The 14,605-nt window shown below is 31.6% G+C and overlaps 1 protein-coding gene across 1 annotated transcript; it reads left to right on the top strand.

The window, feature by feature from the left end:
• The first annotated feature begins 2,778 nt into the window (after positions 1–2,778).
• LOC143254629 (uncharacterized) lies at positions 2,779–14,335 on the top strand. Its single transcript, XM_076509776.1, has 4 exons — positions 2,779–2,955; positions 6,234–6,444; positions 7,311–7,475; positions 12,871–14,335. The coding sequence occupies exons 1-3, from the start codon at positions 2,826–2,828 to the stop codon at positions 7,426–7,428; spliced, it is 459 nt and encodes a 152-aa protein (XP_076365891.1). The 5' UTR covers positions 2,779–2,825; the 3' UTR covers positions 7,429–7,475; positions 12,871–14,335.
• The last annotated feature ends 270 nt before the right edge of the window (positions 14,336–14,605 follow it).

Here is a 14,605-nt window from a genome sequence, read left to right as displayed (position 1 = left end):
AGCTACACACTACGTTATCTGTATTCTACCCATTCTGAGTATCGAAACTCGATTTTCAGTGTTCTAAGCCCATTGACTTACCGTTGAGCTAATACATTCCATTAAATAATTAATTAATTACATTATTGTAAACGAGACCCAAAACGTTCTTCATGCTGCTTTGATAAAAACGTGTCACAAATCAGATAATTCAGTTCTTCTTATGTGATCAGTTAAGGTAGTTTATGTTGAAGTACCACAGGAAAAGAATTACCAGATGAAAAATATTCCTTGTTTACTTCGCAGAATAATTATTCTGTTTCCTATTTCGCTGGTCGATTTGGCACTGAAAAATCATCCCCATGAAGCACCATGGATTGGAACTGTAAATGGCATACCTAGTCTCTCTTTTTGATCCGCTGTGAAATACCGAAAGTATAAACTGTACAACACACATTGGAGCCAGTAGTTTTTGGTAACCTACTTTACACACAAAATAGTGGTACTAAGCTACTTTTACTACGTGTGTGATGTTTTACCTTTATGAAACCTCAATATAATTTCTACAAATGTAGCATGAACTGTTTGAGTAATTTTTACGTTTTCGAACCTTAATAGAACTGAAATCAGCCAGCAATTCAAATTATTTTTAAAACTATAAACAAATTTACGTTTATGGAACTAGAGCTTCAATTATTTAGAACAACAACAAAGTTTGGCAGAATTTGGTTGCATTGCAGGTTTCATACGAAGAAGAAAATCAGATTTTATTTTGACTATGCACAAAACGAGACGAAGTGACCAAGTGAGTGAGTGAGAGGCAACTGAGAGAGTGAAGCATGGATTCTGCTCTTTTTTTTATGCTCATTCGAGACTTCTCGAATCTTGTAACATAGTGGCTATCTGACTTACGTATGTTTCATTAAGACGAATATTTCGCTTTATGTATTTCACCTATATATCATCATCACGTTATTTCACCATCATTAGTGCACTTGCTAAATATAACCTGAGAAAGATTATTTTTATGAAATGTTTACCAGATATTAAAAAGTGTATAAGCTAAGATTAATCTAGCTGCTTGTTGTTTGCATGTGAAATTTATAGTTACTTTTTCAAACACTGAACAACTATAGGGCATCAATTTCAGCTCTATCTACTTAACATTGACTTTGAAATTTGTTTAATGTCACAGGCGTTTCCAATTACGTCAGCAAATTCGTGGCTAGGTTCGTGTTTTGGTGATCAAATGAGGAATCAGACTTGTGCTATTCCTTTGTATTCACTATCCTGAACAGAAAAATAAGTTAATAATAATGTCCAATGTTATTTTTTATTATTCGGATAATATATAACGGCCCGGCATGACCAGGTAGTTAAGGGACTTGACTCGTAATCTGAGGGTCGCGGGTTCGAATCCCCGTCGTACCAAACATGTTCGCCCTTTCAGCCTTGGGGGCGTTATAAGTTACGGTCAGTCCCATTATTCGTTGGTAAAATAGTAGCCCAAAAGTTGGCGGTTGGTGGTAATGACTAGCTGCCTTCCCTCTAGTCTTACACTGCTAAATTAGGGACGGCTAGCGCAGATAGCCCTCGTGTAGCTTTGCGCGAAACTCAAAACAAAACAAACCAGATAATATACTTCATTTCAATAATCAATTTAAAAACCCTAACTACATAAAAGCAAATGCTTAGGGTTATTGAATACTCTAAATTGCTCCTGTAGCATAAAATAAAAACCAGGAAACCTAGTAAAAACACCATGTATTTATCCAGGCCTAAGAATTGGGTTATGGAACTCAAAATCGCTTTAATTTTTTCAAGAAAATTTACTTAAAACATCCATCTATTAATCTTGCGAAAACTTTCTAATCAAGTACCGTGTAAGGAACAGTGAAGAAGAAACTAACGATATTTTGATTTTGAATATAGAAATTGGTAAAAGGAATTCCAGGAAAGAAACCGATTTAAAACAAAAGATATAAATGATATACATGATTTATTTTATTAACTTTTTTTCTCCAGAAACAACCTACCTTGATGTTGGACTGTGAAATATGTAAGATACTTTAAATATCTTAGTGTTGGCAAAGACTTAATTTGCACCAGGAATGAAACTTGAAGAATGTGTTATTTTATTCACACATAATTCAAAAGCTGGGATAAGAATGCGAGTTGGAAGAATCTATATTATTCCGTATTCTTAGATTTAAACGATTTACCATAAAATGTTAAAAGAGTTTAATTAGTAAGTGATTATATAATTTAATTATTCCTAAATATACATTTTCCTGGTATTTATGCTCAAAATATGCAACTTTTGAATGTATACAATAAATGCCAATCATATCTTAAATCTAATATTACTATTAATATAACCTTTAAGTTATTATATTTCAATAGAATATGAATATTAAGCTATTTTCCATTTCTAAATGACATTCTAGAAAGATCTAAACCTTTTCCGTAACAACATTATTTCCTTATATGGGTATTTCGTTCATATACATCTATATAAAAACGTGTGGATGTGCCAACTTTCTTTATCTTTTGCTAATGACGTCTGTGAGCTGAAAAATCTTTGAAGCCTTAGTAAATGGCAAACTAAAATGATATAAATTATTTTAGTATTCTAGAATTTGACGAACCTGTAGAAACTCAATTCGTTTTTTATCATGATAAAAGGTACTACAGATAATGAAACGAGTTTATACAAGTAAAGCAAGATTTCATTATCTCCCAGTAACGCATCTTATGATCAAAACATCTGGTGCACGAAATCAGAAAGATAGAATTAGAGAAACGTACGTGTCATATTTTGATAAAAGTGTACTTCATACCATGTTATGCACATTTATAACTTCAACCAGCTATCAAGAAGTATGAAAAGGTGCGAACGATCGTTAGTCATGAAGACGTTCTTTCTACTAGTTTTGTTGATCTCTTATTGCTCAGGTTTTCAGTTTGAAGACTGTGGTAAGTACCTACTTAAGTCTATTAGTACTTTTCCAAAACCCTGAAATACTAATTTCTGTATTTTTTAACGAAGATGTTGCAAATCAGCAAAGTATAAGACATCAACCTTTCACTTTGACTCTGCAAGTTCTAAATTATTAAAACTTTACATAGATTTTCTTTAAACCTATGATACGTTTGTAGCTATTCGTGTTGCCCAAGGAATGGACTCCGGACTTTGCAGCTATCCAGATTATCCAAATAATCGATCATAGGCTTTGTAGCTATGTCGTCCAGAAAACTGACTCAGGTTTTTTTCGTTATCCATGTTGTCCATGGAATAAACCACAGGCTTTAGTGTTAAGTATGTTGTCCAAGGAACCATTCACAGGCTTTGTAGTTAACCATGTTTCTCAAGGAATTCACCACAGACTTTATAGTTAACTATACTGCTCGACCTCAGGATTTTAGATTATCCAACTTGCTTAGAGAATTGACCTCGGCTTTGTAATTGTCCATGTTGCCCAGAGTTTTGACCTTAGGTTTTTGCTGTTGTTAACACCTCCCAAAGAATCAACCTTAAGCTATTTAATTATCGATATTGTTCAGAATTTCCAACTTACTTTACAAGTATCACTACTTTTAAAAAATAAAATCATTTGAAGAAAAAAGAGAAATATATACGTATACATTTATGTCCTTCAAGCCTCTTCCCTTTTATGTATTTACTCTATCTCTTAAATAATTCGGGCTTTTCTGATACATTTAGTATCTTATCAGAAAAAAAAAGGTTATATCAGTTTATAAGCCTGAAAATTTTCCCAGTCCAACAGCTTAACATCAATACCTCAGATATATTATCACTATTCAAATAGAAGATCCAGGTAATTCATGGTAATTACGAAAATACGTATTTTTGTTGGACTGTAAATATTAAATGTTCAAAATAATTACTAGACCAAGATCTCACATGCAGGAAATGGTTAATGTTGTATTGAATTGTATGAAAACGTGTAAAGTTTAAAACTAGGATTGTAAATGTTATTGTTCTAGTGTTACATGTAAAGTAAATATAAAACAAAATATGTAATTTAACAGTCTCTATACAATAATAGAACTAAAACACCCAGAAATTACTGGACAAAATACGTGGTATATTCCAAAACTTATATCTCTTAAAATAAATAAACCATACAGCTATAAGCTTGGCTTGTTCTTATGGCACAATAATATATACTATATTGTGTAACTTTGTTCTTAAGAACAAACAATTACAATCAACATGCACCTGACAACTGTGTTGTAAACTTAATTATTCATAACTTTAGAACTTTAAGTTCAATCTATGTGATGAACACAACACAGATGTAACTTTGTAACAACACACAGGGGCCTGGCATGGCCTAGCGCGTTAAGGCGTGCACTTCGTAATCTGAATCGTAATCGTCGCGCTAAACATGCTCGCCCTTTCAGCCGTGGGAGCGTTATAATATGACAGTCAATCCCACTATTTGTTGGTAAAAGAGTAGCCCAAGAATTGGCGGTGGGTGGTGATGACTAGCTGCCTTCCCTCCAGTCTTACACTGCTAAATTAGGGACGGCTAGCACAGATAGCCCTCGAGTAGCTTTGTGCGAAATTCCAAAACAAACAAACAAAACAACACACAAAAACAAAAAAACTACTTCGAATTAATTTAGTAACAAAAGGGGGAGCATAACCGAAATAACTCCTAACTTGTAAACTTTATTGTGCCAGTTTAGTAAAGAAAATGCATTATATGTTTGTAAAAAACAAAAGATAGAGATTTTACAGGTAACCCAATTTTAAATGTTTGTAGTTTATTTTATAATATCTGAGTTAACTTAATTAAAGTTACATTGAGATTAGACAATAAAATTGGTTTTATAATCCTCTGGAATGTGCCCGGCATGGCCGAGAGCGATAAGGCATGCGACTCGTAATCTGAGGGTCGCGGTTCGCATCCGCGTCGCGCTAAACATGCTCGCCCTTTCAGCCGTGGGGGCGTTATAATGTGACGGTCAATCCCACTATTCGTTGGTAAAAGAGTAGCCCAAGAGTTGGCGGTGAGTGGTGATGACTAGCTGCCTTCTCTCTAGTCTTACACTACTAAATTAGGGACGGCTAGGTGCAGTGGGCTAACAACTTACTCACTTAAAAATATGTTCAAGAAACCGCAGTGGTTGCGGTCCTGTGTTCCTTAATGGAATTGAGTGGAAATAATAATAATAAATAAAATCATCTGGAATAAATGCTTTTACATACTGTGCTAGTGTTTTATCCATAGGTTGTATCATTAAAATTCTTTCTAGGATCATAAACAAAAGAAGCTATAAATGCACCATAGTATTTCTTCAAGTGGATGTAAAAAGATGTAAAATAACATAGGCCTGCGAATTTTAATTTCATAAAAGATGTTTTGGTCTTAATAATGGATTTTCTATAATTCAGTTAGGCTAATTTCGAAAATAGTATTATTTTTTCCAACACTTAAGATTTTTTTTACAAATTGGGAATTAAAAAAAACTCTTACTTAGATCAAATTTACAACTTTACTACAAATATAACAGATATGTTTCGGCTATTTACACAAACTCTTGTTGCCACAACGACGAGTAAACAGTATTAAAAGGAAAAAATAATGGAAAAATAATGTCAAAGTTCATACACTGGAAATACTATCCAAAATGACATGTCATGCGACATGTTAGCCATTTATATTCTAGCGGTGTGTTTCTCGTGGGTTCTAGAACAATCGACAAGACTCTCACGTCGCGATTTATCTAGAGAAATCTATAGCCAGCAATTGTCAACATTTTAAGTCATTTTTATGTGTCCCAAATTCAGTTAATTCAATAAAAAATAATTTGCTTATGTAAAAGTATATATGACGTTTTGTGTAAAATCTTTATGTAATGGAGAAAATCGGGTATCACTTTCGGATTCAGAGTACAGAAATTACCGTAGAACATGTAAAAACTTCAAAACCATGAAACCGTTGCAGGGTTGTGTGTCACACTAACTGTTCTTGGAAGCTCAAAATATATGTTATTGTACATAACGTATTAAATGAGTATATAATTACTCCCATTAGAGTTTATTAATTTATAACAAGGAAAATATATACAAAAATATAATAATCCTGTTTATTTAAACCACTTTCTATTCTCATTTCGCCATCAAGTTTTAATTTTTATTCAGCTGTGTATAATTATTATTGAGAATTTTATAATCGTTTATTTTAACTATACGAATTTAATTCCCTGAAAATTCCCTCCAGGAGGAGCACACAAAACTCTGTTCATTGAAGACTTAGCTCTTACTCCATCTCCATTTACCGTCCCAGGAAAATTAAAGATGTCCGCTAGAGTTTGTGTCAGTGAAACAGTTTTAGCTGATACGGTGTTGGATATTAAAATGATTAGAATATTGAATATTATGGGACAAAAGTTCAACTTAACCATCCCTTGTATCAAAAATCTCGGGCCGTGGTAAGTAATATTTTTTTGAAATCACACTTTTTGATAATATTCCTCAATTCGGTTAACATCAAATTTCTTTAGTATCTTGTTTATGGTAAATATATTGTAAACAAGAGGATAAAGTTATTAAGCATATACAATATATTTTTGCAAGACTTAGATTAGAAGGCTTAACATTTTCATATAAATTTAAACCAACGACCAGCATTTATTATCCTATCTTCCCATGAAAGTATTATTGTTGTAATAAATTGTTAGAATAAATTAGAAAATCCCATTTTTAGAACTTTTTGCACTTCTGGAGTTCAGTCTAGTTGTATGACTTAATAAATTTTGTTCGTGTCAAGGATTTTATAAATTAGATAAAACAATTTTAAACGCCCCTAGTGGTACAGCGGTACAGTTACCAGAAAAAACCTGGTGTCGATATTCGTGATGGGTAGAGCACAGATAGGCCATTGTGTAGCTTTGTGCTTAATTCCAAAAAATCAAAAACAAATCAAACTATCTTAGAACCGCTTTAGAGTGGGGCCTTTTTGAACTGAAAGTAAAAAACATCATAGCGGATGCTTTTAAATTAAAATATATTTTCCTTTACGAAGAGTGCCGTGTCACTTTTTCAACCAATGTTCTTGCTTGCATAACAAAATTTCACTTTATATTTAATACCCCGCTAATGTGACTTCGAGTTATTCCAGCTGCCAAATATTATAAAAGAAATATTTTCTAAGACATTGTCATAATAACACAGCTGTTTCTAGTTTATAAAAATAGAAATGATTACATACATTGTTGTGATATTATTTTCCTTATCTTAATGCTTCAATTCCAAAATTCATTTAATTAAATATAAGTCGTTGATTATTTACTTTTAGTAAGCTAGCCGTTTGTGACATGTTAAAAGAGCATACGGACAGAGTATGTGGTCTATGGCCTGAAGGTAAACCTTGTAAAGTCCCATTGCTGCTGGATTATACGAGGGAAAGGATCTAAACTTTCCCTTGCCTGACTTTGGTCCTCTGTTGTCTCAACTTGCTGCCGTAAGTTATGCTCTTTAGTTCATTTGTTTCTGTTTTAGCATAAAACTACCCTCTCTCCAATGGCAAAGCGAAATATCTTCGGACTTACAACGCTAGAAACTGAGTTTCGATACTTGTGGTGGGGAAAGCATAGATAGCCCATCGTATAGCTTTTTGCTTAATTACAACCAAAAAAAAAGCACAATTAGCATCTGTACTGTAATCGTGATGATCGAATCCATAATTCTAGTGTTATAGTGTTATTACGTTAACTGCTGAATCACTAAGAGACTGCGGTTTTGGTAATTTTCTTTATTAAAAATAAAATTATTTAGTTGTAAAACATATATACGTATTGCCTTTGCCTTCCTGCGCGGATTTTACGCATCTGTCTGTTCACATACACCATATGAACCTTAACTATGCACATACACATCGCGTATTTGGCTCCCTTTCATGTACGTATACACTTATCTCACATCTGACGTAACGCCACGACGATTCTTTGTTGTTCATGGAATCATTATCGTAGGTAAAAATGACCATTAACAGAGATAAATATCCTGATATGTATCGATTGGTTTATGTACTATAATTTCAGTTACATCACTAGGTAGTGAGTTGCAGAAACAAAAAATTCGACGGTTTATCGATTTTCATTCAACCAGTATTATTGTGTAAAGTAACTTTATTGATAACTTTATTGAATACTTTTTACAATGAAAATACAATAGATTTCAGTCCACTTGTTGACATGATCCACGCTCGTTAGATGTAGGTGGTGTGATTTTCCGTTTATATGTTGGTGTATCTTTTTAAAGAAGAATGACAGATTGCCATTTTTTACGTTTTATGAAACTTTATATTGCATATCAGATACTCACTAGTTCCTATGATCTCTGAAATGTAAACAGTTATCAGAGATAGGATGAGAACTCTTTGGTAAATTTCTGTTCTCTGCATAAATCATAATGTTTAACCCCTGTTATATATATATATATTAATAGAATATTAATACTCAACAGTTCAGTAAAATAAAACTAATAAAAAAAAGGACTGCGTTTTATGAAAATAGGTTTATTAAAAGTTACATAAATCCAGGTATGTTTATTTTAACTTATAAAAATATAAATGATTTAAATGGTATAAATACTCTTGAGAGAAATAATGTTATTAACACTATTTTTTGATAGCATTAGCAATTAAAACTACTTTAGTTTCTAATGTAAAGACACACTATTTGAATCTAGAAATTAAAATAATTGATAATGATATCAATATAAACATTTTTGATAAAACAAGATATTCTTCTTTTCCAATATATGGTTTAACCCTCTTGTAATAATAATGTATTATTGTTACATAATAAAATGTATTATGTGTTATAAGCATTATAACATTTGTAACATTTATTAAGTAACATTTATTCAGATTTTGTAAAATTTATAATAAATTATAATATTTCATTATTAATGTTGAATTATTGATACAAAATTAATATTTAATGGATATACAGTAAAACCTGCCTAAGGCGGAATCGCACGTTACCGAGTAAAATTTCCGGTTTAAGCACGTTTTCCGGTTTATACAGTAAATATGTATTTCTTTAATTATATGTAATTTTTGAGCGAAAGGTTTTACTTGCTTGACTCAAGGGAAGTAAGACGTTTGTGAATAAAGTTGTTATATTGTTTATGTTATATTTATTAGAATATAAACAAAAATAGACATTCAAAATATACCTAAGTACTCAAAATCTTAATCAAGTTTGTTTGAAGAAAGTGTCCAGTTTCAACTGTTTCGTTTTTTTAATGGGCTTTTTCATGCGGTTGAAAGAGAACGTCAATTCTACAGCCTTTTCATGAAGTTCATTTTCCCCTTCTATTTTGCGTACAATTTGATAGCGTTAATATAACTTAACACATGCAGTGAAATAGGAATTTCCATGTCCTCACTATATTTTCCATTTTGTTCATTATCTAAATCTCTCACACTGTTACTATCTTAAGATTCTATTATAGATTTTAAATCAATTTCATCAGTTTCTGTTAAAACATTCTTATCAACGTTCACAAAACTTTCTGCGTTCACAGAATCATCTGCATCAATTTTCTCAATCAGAGTTTGGATTTCACTAGAATCGTAACAACAAACAACTTCTCCACAATCTTCGCCATTATCAAGAATAAACCCACATTTTTGAAAGCACTTTATCATGCATTCATCTTTTCCGCATTCCATTGAATGACTTAAAAATGCAATTGTATCTAACACGTAATTTTCATGGTCATTTCAGATGCTCTCTAACAGTTGTCCGTGTTTGCAATAATATGTTGAAGCATCAATTTTCTGTACTTCAATTGTATACACTGTATAATTCCATTATCTATTGGCTGTAGAACTGATGTTGTGCATGGAGGTAGAAAGACTAAACGAACATTTGAAAGTTGCGTTACATTCTTTTGTTTAATTTGTTCAAAATTTCTCGAATATAGCACTTGTCATCCACGCTTTATTATTCGCTTTCCATTGCACAGGAAATTGATAATTCCTTACATTTTTGAAACAGCGCGGATTTTCCACTTTATTTATTACCTATGGTTTCTCTAGTTTTTCATCACCAAATGGGATCAAAAGTACAGTAAATCGTTCTTTCGAATAGCGACCTCCTGAATAATTACGGCGGAAAAAAAGAACAGAATATATTTGACCAATACTTACTGTAACAAAATATCCGAGAATTTATTAATATTTAAAGAAATTATTAATTAAACAAGAATTTATTAATATTTAATCAAAAACATTTTTTTCCGCCTTACTCAAGTTCTAAAATGATAAATGAGGTAGGTGAATGTTTTCCGTTTGCGTTACGCAGGTTCCGCCATATAGAGGGTCTTTTATAAGAGAAATCTTAAGATAATGCTGCAAAAGTTTGGTATTTCTGGCTTCTCCAGGTTTTCGCCTTATCCAGTTTCCGGATTAGACAAGTTTTACTTAATAACTCCAAATAAAATATTCTGTGATAAATATAGCAATGTATTAAATAAATGTAAATAATTAAAAATCAAGGAAATTTTATTGAACTTTTCTGATTACTATTTCTGGTCGGTAATGAGGTCATTTAAACAGCTTGGCACTACTTTTATGTGCATAAACGCCTTATCACATACAAAGGCTTGTGCAGAGTCTGAAAACTGGAAGTTATATTGGACTTAATGGGTGATGATTGGGAGCATAATAGTTAGTTTAGATAACTGGTTTAAACCCTTAATGCTAGTGCATTTTGTCTACTGGGCTACTAATTAGTGCCTTACCACCATAATGAAGGCTGGAATGCCAACTTTAGAAGGTAAGTTTATCTTACTTACCTCCAAGTGTAGTACCTCATTATTATTATTATTATTATTATTACTTCGTTTTTCCTCTTCTTTTCTTTAGAAAGCAGTCACCTTCCCATAACTTTCTGCAGGCAGTGAAGGGTGATACACATGTGGGACGCTATAGGCTTAAGTACCGACGTCTTGCTCTCCTAATTTCTGTTTCTTTTTATTATTTAATTATTTTTTATTATTTATGAATTGGCAAACAGTTAATATTTTGTGTGCCCCCTTTTTGCTTTAATAACTACAGACCGTCTTTTAAGTATTGTTTCAACATATTTAATCAAAGTGTTCTTTGGAATCTTACGCCAAGTGTCTCTAACAGACTCCCAGACTCTTTGGAAGTAACTTTTGGTTTTTTTTTAAGTTTTTGATCTATCAAATCCAGGATATGCTTAGTTGGGTTGAGATCAGGGTTATGTGGGGGTCATTACATCATTTGAATGACTCTAGTAGTTTTTTATTAGCTAAGTAATTTCTGCATAGGTTGGAAGAGTGTTTGGGATCATTATATTCTTGGTAGTATAATATTTTACCAATAATACGCTTACCACTGGGTATATTATGATGGATCAGCATCTGATGGTGCTTGTGCTGGTCTATTATTCTATCTGTTTTGCAAATATCTCCTGTTGTCTCAGCAGAAAAAACACTGCCTTCCTTATGCTTCATAGTAGGTGCTTTGCGTTGAAGTAAGTGTTTTTGTCTTCCACTGAACATACAACATACGCTTTGTGTCAAATATTTCAAACTTAGACTCATCTGCCCATAATATCCTTTTCTAATTATCAACAGTCCAATTTTTGAACTTTTTAGTCTCTTGATAATATCTGGAGATCGAAGTAAAAGTGTTTTGTTTTTTTAACTGCTACACGACAAGTCTTCTTAATATTGAAGATCTGGATACTTTTCAGTCATTTGGTACATGGTTCTTTATCAGTGACAGTCTTCCTTCTGATCCGAAGGTTGCATAAACTACAGATACTTAACATCAGTATTATTGAGTTTAGGTGTTCTGTCTCTTTCTTTCCCATTTTCAAACTTACGTCTGTCTCGGTTTTACGATATAATGTGTACTTAACAGTGTTTGAGGAGCATTTCAAGTCTACAGCAGTTTGTTGGAGAGTCCCACCAACATCACGTAAAGCTTTTATGCGACAACTTTATTCTGCTGACAATTTTATACGCGTTTTTGGACCGCGACATAACAACAGATCTTGATGTATGTAGTGTTTTTGTCAAGATTTATTTTTGTAGTGCTGTAAAATTGATTCCTTCTAGAATATATTGGTACCATGTACTGCTATCTTCTTTCTGTACAGTTAAGACAATTCGTGGGGTAGCATGACAGTTATTTCATATGTTACATATTACGATTTCAAATAATCTGAAACTGAGTTAATTTTTTTTTAACTTTTTGTGGATTTATTTATTTTTCCTTTACTCATGCATCTAAGAAAGTACTAGAAAATAAATAAAATAATGTTATATTCTTTATCATATGGAAACTTGTATATATATGCATAAATGGTCTTTCTCTATGAGGATTTACATAACTCACTGACGGAGTTATTATTATTATTAATTTTTATAATACATTACATTACAGGTGTTACATATTACGATTTATCTCGGACGAGTCTCCAACTCATTACGTTACGTATTACAATTTGAAATAGTCTGAAACTGAGTTAAATTGTAATTTAGAGTTATAAGTTAATTTAATGTCGAGGTGTATCAAATTTATTACATTTGCCAAAAAAGATTGATACGTAGTTTTGTTTCTAAGCCCAAATATGTTTTAATTTACAAACAATAATACAATTTATAATAACAGTTATTAGAAAACAACTGTATTACAAATTATAATTCATATACAAAAATTTTATAAACTTACAAATAATATTGAGCTTTCTATCTGATCCGGTACTTCCTTGATATCCTATCACTTTAGTCCACTAAACGTGTTTGTGTGAAATATATATTAATTTCCTTTATTTAAACATAGTTTCCAGAAAATTATAATTTATTTTCAGGACATTCTACTCCTGATGACAGGAACTATGTTGCCGAAAGTAGTCGGCTGAAATATCCAATGAAGATTTTATATTTCACTATGCCAAAAAGAACGTCGGTTTCGTTTTTACTCTTAAAATAGTAGTACGAGTTAGCTCTAATAAGTATTAATAGATAATAGTGAGGTAGATATAGTCCATTACAATGTTCAAATCACATAAATAATATCGATTGAATGTCAATGTGGCAGTATATTAACAATATACAGTAATTTCGTAAACAATGTGTTAATATTAAGATTCAAGAAGTTTTATTGGAAGAACGGAGCTCAGGCTAAATAAATAAACCAGTGTAAAGACGATGAGATATTTAATAATGATTATGTTAAAGCATTTTATGGTACGCACGTGGAAATACTGAGGTAAATATTGATTTTTGTCTTTGGGATAATTTGACACCATAAGTAATTGTCTTTATTGTATAGAAATGCAAAGAAATTTAAATCAGTGAATATTAGTTATTTTTATGTTAATTAAGTGAAATGTCACGAGGACAAAGAGATGTAAAAATTCGAATTTGGGCTCATTTTAACATTTAAATCTTTCACAAAATAGTTGATCAAGTTTGCAGTTTAATTTTACCACATTAATTATATCTTAAAACTTATGCGTTAAAAGAAAACTTTTTTAAATTAAGATATATTTGTTTATATTAATATTGCTTGAAAAATTACGGTGAACGGATATAAACAAAAACGCTATTACATGCTCTAGTAGTGGTTTGAAACTTTAACTCAAGAACTCCTTTTCAGTTTGTGGAAAAGTTATCGTGTCTTCGCACCGTAAACCATAATGTTTGCCATTGATAATACTCTATCTTTTTTACAGGAGTACACACACCAATTTGCAAACACTGGATTAATGTATTCACTTTCAACACTAATTTAAATAAAAAGGTTAAACTGTTATTTATTTATAGATGTTTTATTAATACCAATCATGTAATATTTCACCTCAGCTCATTCTAGACTACAATTTAAATGTAACCTTATTAAACAGTTTGAAAATTATTATGTTACTGGAACCTGAAAACAAAACAAAAATATGCGTACGTTTTTCAACTTCTCGAATTTCAGGGAGACTATCATTTAGAAACGAAAGTACGTAACATGCAGAGAGATGTCGAAATTGGATGCATGAGAATCAACATGAGTATTAAATCCATCTCAAGGAAATAGCCTTGTTCTACTTGGTACACGATAACTGATTCGCCCATCATTCCATTACCAGTGCACTCGTTCCATTACCTAAAACTGTAAAAATAATAGTTATTGTTCTCTAAGACTTCTACGGACATCCTGCCTACAAATATTTTGTGTCACTGTCTCTCTCTGTAATCACAAAATTACAAATAAAAATTAACGTAAATATTTGACGAACAGCTTTAATTTTTAACTTCTTTTTTTGATATTATTATAATATTATAATACTGTCACAGCTGGCTGATAGTCTGCTAGAAATATTTTCCAATTTCTAAATAAGTTTAATTTACTTTTCCATACGAAACTTTAGCATCTTTGTTTGAGTTTTCCATTGATTATATATATATATATATATATATGTATATGTATTACAACTACATATCACTAGATATATATAAAGACCTAAGAAAACGCAATAAACGGTGAAGAAAAAAACACTATTAGCATTACTGCATGATGAACTAAGTTAAGTAGCCAAATGCGATCACAAAATA

Source organism: Tachypleus tridentatus, chromosome 6 (genome assembly GCF_004210375.1).
Source record: "Tachypleus tridentatus isolate NWPU-2018 chromosome 6, ASM421037v1, whole genome shotgun sequence".
NCBI classification, from domain to species: domain Eukaryota; kingdom Metazoa; phylum Arthropoda; class Merostomata; order Xiphosura; family Limulidae; genus Tachypleus; species Tachypleus tridentatus.
The sequence above is the reverse complement of the archived record's forward strand: the minus strand, read 5'-3'. Positions and strand labels throughout refer to the sequence as shown.